General features: G+C 35.4%; 1 protein-coding gene and 1 long non-coding RNA gene across 3 annotated transcripts; one reads left to right on the plus strand and one right to left on the minus strand.

The window, feature by feature from the left end:
- Positions 1 to 308: 308 nt before the first annotated feature.
- Positions 309 to 1,910, minus strand: LOC101896661 (nucleoporin NUP42). 2 transcript variants are annotated; one of them, XM_005188904.4, is made up of 3 exons: positions 1,775 to 1,910; positions 1,008 to 1,708; positions 309 to 953 (listed from the first exon to the last, which is right to left on the minus strand). In XM_005188904.4, the coding sequence occupies exons 1-3, from the start codon at positions 1,837 to 1,839 to the stop codon at positions 505 to 507; spliced, it is 1,215 nt and encodes a 404-aa protein (XP_005188961.2). In that variant the 5' UTR covers positions 1,840 to 1,910; the 3' UTR covers positions 309 to 504. The 2 variants fall into 2 exon arrangements, with proteins under 2 accessions (XP_005188961.2, XP_005188960.2); XM_005188903.4 differs by having other exon boundaries at positions 309 to 1,708.
- LOC105262166 (uncharacterized) lies at positions 1,877 to 2,787 on the plus strand. Its single transcript, XR_009343318.1, has 2 exons — positions 1,877 to 2,150; positions 2,211 to 2,787. It is a non-coding gene; the product is annotated as an uncharacterized LOC105262166 (long non-coding RNA).
- The last annotated feature ends 564 nt before the right edge of the window (positions 2,788 to 3,351 follow it).

The following is a 3,351-nucleotide window of genomic DNA, read 5'->3' on the forward strand; positions in this document are numbered from 1 at the left end:
AATTATATATTGACAATTTTTTTATTGAAACAATATGTTTATTTCTTGAAAGTTTTTTAAAGATGCTCAAAGTGGTTTGAAACCGAAAAAAATCGTTTTCTGAAGAAGCTAAATACAGAATTAAAATCACTTTCATAAGGAATTCGTTCCCGTGAGATGCCTGTTAATTCTATTCAGGTGTGAGTTGATAGAACATTGAAAATATTGATGCCGATACTCCCTAGTATGGTATAAGGTATAGAAACGTCGAATGCGTACGTGAAATATTAGGTAGGAGTGTAAAGGCAGGGTAAAGTGGCAAGTAAAAATGCGATGTGATTGTTATATTTTTATTGTTTATAACAGAGCGAACATGGGAATGTTTCTAAAGAAGAAGACTTTCTAGTAATCTTCAGAATAAGACTGTATAATTAATCATTCTGCAAAGGCCATTTATATATGTAGTTTAAATTAATAATTTGATTTGTTCAAAATTTTCGAATTTTACTTAGCTTTGAATCTCAATTAAACGTCAACTAATTCCTTAGGAGGTGGATTTAGAGGTAACTTTCCTGGAAGAAAGAATTCAGCTTTAAAGGCTTCAATTTCATCTTGTGCAAGATCTTTCATTAGGCTATATAGTGAGTTTGCAGCGATTCCGTTTCTAGTTTTTGACTGATTGATAGACTGATCACTAACATGGTTAAATTGGGGTTGCTTGAACACATTTGAGGGCTCTGTAGGCGCATTCTGAATAAAGTGTTGTGGACCACATTGAGTGAACAAATTTTGTGGCATATTTTGAGAAACAGATTGACCAAACTCGACAGTATTTTGTGATGTAAGTTGTGCAGCCTGAGTCGATGGTAGTGCAAAAACCCCCTGTGTTTGGCGATGAACTGTTCCTTGTGTAAATATGTTTGGAGACTGTGGAGAGGGTCCCGATTGATTGAAAATGTTGCTACCACCTTGGGCTGGAAGAAACGGAGAATGCTGTTGTGGCACATTACTTTGGTGGGGAAACGTACCTGTTCCAGATGTTTGTTGTGAAAAAATATTACTGTTCATTGCTAAGGATGTTTGCTGCTGTCCAAAAACCGACGTCGACCCTCCAAAAATAGGGTTTCCAACTTTGGAGGTTTGTCCAAAAATAGATGATTGAGGTTGATTCATCGACGATGAACCTTCAAAAACATTTGGAGCATTGGTTTTTCCAAAACCAAATATGTTTCCTCCGTTATTTGCAGAAATCATGTTGTTGTTCTGTACAAATGATGTGCTTGGCGATTTACCAAACACTGGAACTTCAGATGTAGCACCACTTTCAAATACACCAATCGGTTGGGAAACATTGTTGCCAACTGTAGAGTCATAACAATTCATTACAATATCCAATATTTCGGGTGTCATTTGCAACAAAGCTTTCATTTTGCTATTAGCATCAATTATCTCTTTGTTGAATTGTTGGTGAAATTGATCAAAATAGTTATTTTGTTTTGCTTCATAGCACAAAAGTCGAACTTCCTCAAAAAGTTGATCTTCGATAAAGTTTGGAATGCCAATTTTGTCTTTAAATGGGCCATAACAAGACAGAGGCCACTGTTTCCCATTAAGAGCCGACTCTATGTCTGTTTTGACGATTTGCCGGATATCAATGTGCTCCTTATGACATTTGGAGCCATAACGACATGTTCCTTGTTGAAAGAATTTACACAACACCATTTCAGCACTAACATCAAAATAAACAAAAAAAAAAAATCATAATATATATAAAGCAAAAATTGCAGTAGCTTACATTAACTCTAGGACCAAAACATTCCCCCAATTCATCCATCCACCGAGAAAAAAAAAACTAAACATAGAGTTCTATAGCTTTCGAAACATCGCATGAGTACGATAGAAGTGGCCATGGCGCAATAGCAGGGTGTTCCTGCAAGTTTTGAAAAATCAAATTAATGTCAACATTTGTTTATCGTTTATTCTGTGTGTTTCAATCACAATAACGCATTGTGACATTCACCAGGCTACGAAGGGAGTCCTAAGCATAGATGGTCCGTCAGAAATTCTGACGTATATTATATACTTTTGTGTGTTTGCTGTCGTATGATTACAATTCATGAAATTATTTTCAACATAAATATAGTAGCTTGATTGAAAATGGAAATAAAAAGGTAAGTAAAAATAATAAATGCAATTATACAACATTTATTTTTTTATTTCCTCAATTACAGCACGAAAGAATCATCAACTGCACAGCTGCGGGCACTAGTTGGATATATGGAGGAGAATCCTGAGTTCGCCAGACGAGTGCCAACTTTTGGAAGCAGCAAGCAACCCCTTGAAGACCACTGGAAAAAATTATGTTTCAAATTAAATACCATGGGTTCTCCTTCTCGCGCAATTGCAGAGTGGAAAAATGAAAGTCAGAAAACTCGGTTTAATCTATTTGTCTAACCGGCACTATTATTTACAGGCTTGGACTAATCTAAAGTCCCGCACAAATAAGAAAATAGCTGAAAACAAAAAAAAAAAAAGGTTGCAAGGAACAGGTGTCGGTTTATACCGATTTGAGTGTCTGACGGACCTGGAAACAAAATTGACCGGATAATCTTCTTATCGAAGTCAGCAGTACCAAGCGGTAAAACTTTTGGCTATGCAGACGACATCGACTACTGCTTCGAGGAATTGGATACAACACCATCAAGACCGTAGCAGTAGTAACACCTACCAGGCCGTTAAGTGAAGAAAGTTTTCACTATTTTTCGCCAGAAACACATGTCTAACAACAATAACAAATAAACGTACAAACCTGGACTATCACATCTCAACAGTACCAACCAGCCACTCATAGTTAATAAATAATAGTTTAAACAAATTTTTTAATTATATATTTTCATTTAAAAAAAAAATCAATTAATTTTAAAAATTTATTGCAATTTTTATTTATTCGAAGCATCTCTTAAATGGCTTTACAGTTCATTTTGAAGCTCCTCCACATCAACCATAAAGTATAGGGCTACAGAAATATTCATTTATTTTTTTTTTTTTTAAGAGCACAAATAATTTGAATTCAATCACTGGGAATAGTATTTTGTTTGCTTATTTGCAATTTCTTTTTTACAACCGAACTGTCAGTTCAGGCAGAGCCAGCTTACGTATGGTTATATTTTTATTGCTTTTTCGCGCTTAAATCTGTCATTTGGTGCTTTTTTGCTTAAATACGGGTTTTCAAAGGTATATTTATCAACACTGCGTCACGTAAGGCTATGCGAGAAAAAGAACGAATGTTAGTGGAACGCATTCTGATACGAAAGTGAGTGAGTAGCCTTCGTTCGCACAAATTTTCTTTCGATATCGTGGAACAGGCTGTAT

The sequence above is a fragment of the Musca domestica genome, unplaced genomic scaffold (assembly GCF_030504385.1).
Source record: "Musca domestica strain aabys unplaced genomic scaffold, Musca_domestica.polishedcontigs.V.1.1 5, whole genome shotgun sequence".
Classification (NCBI taxonomy): Eukaryota; Metazoa; Arthropoda; class Insecta; order Diptera; family Muscidae; genus Musca; species Musca domestica.

What these genes read in the sequence shown, in the direction of transcription:
- LOC101896661 (XM_005188903.4), bottom strand. Translation starts at nt 1,839, where the DNA reads ATGTTTAGTTTTTTTTTTCTCGGTGGATGGATGAATTGGGGGAATGTT. An exon ending in GTTTTGGTCCTAGAGTTAAT is followed by an intron (nt 1,709 to 1,774) that starts GTAAGCTACTGC and finishes TTTTGATGTTAG; the next exon opens with TGCTGAAATGGTGTTGTGTA.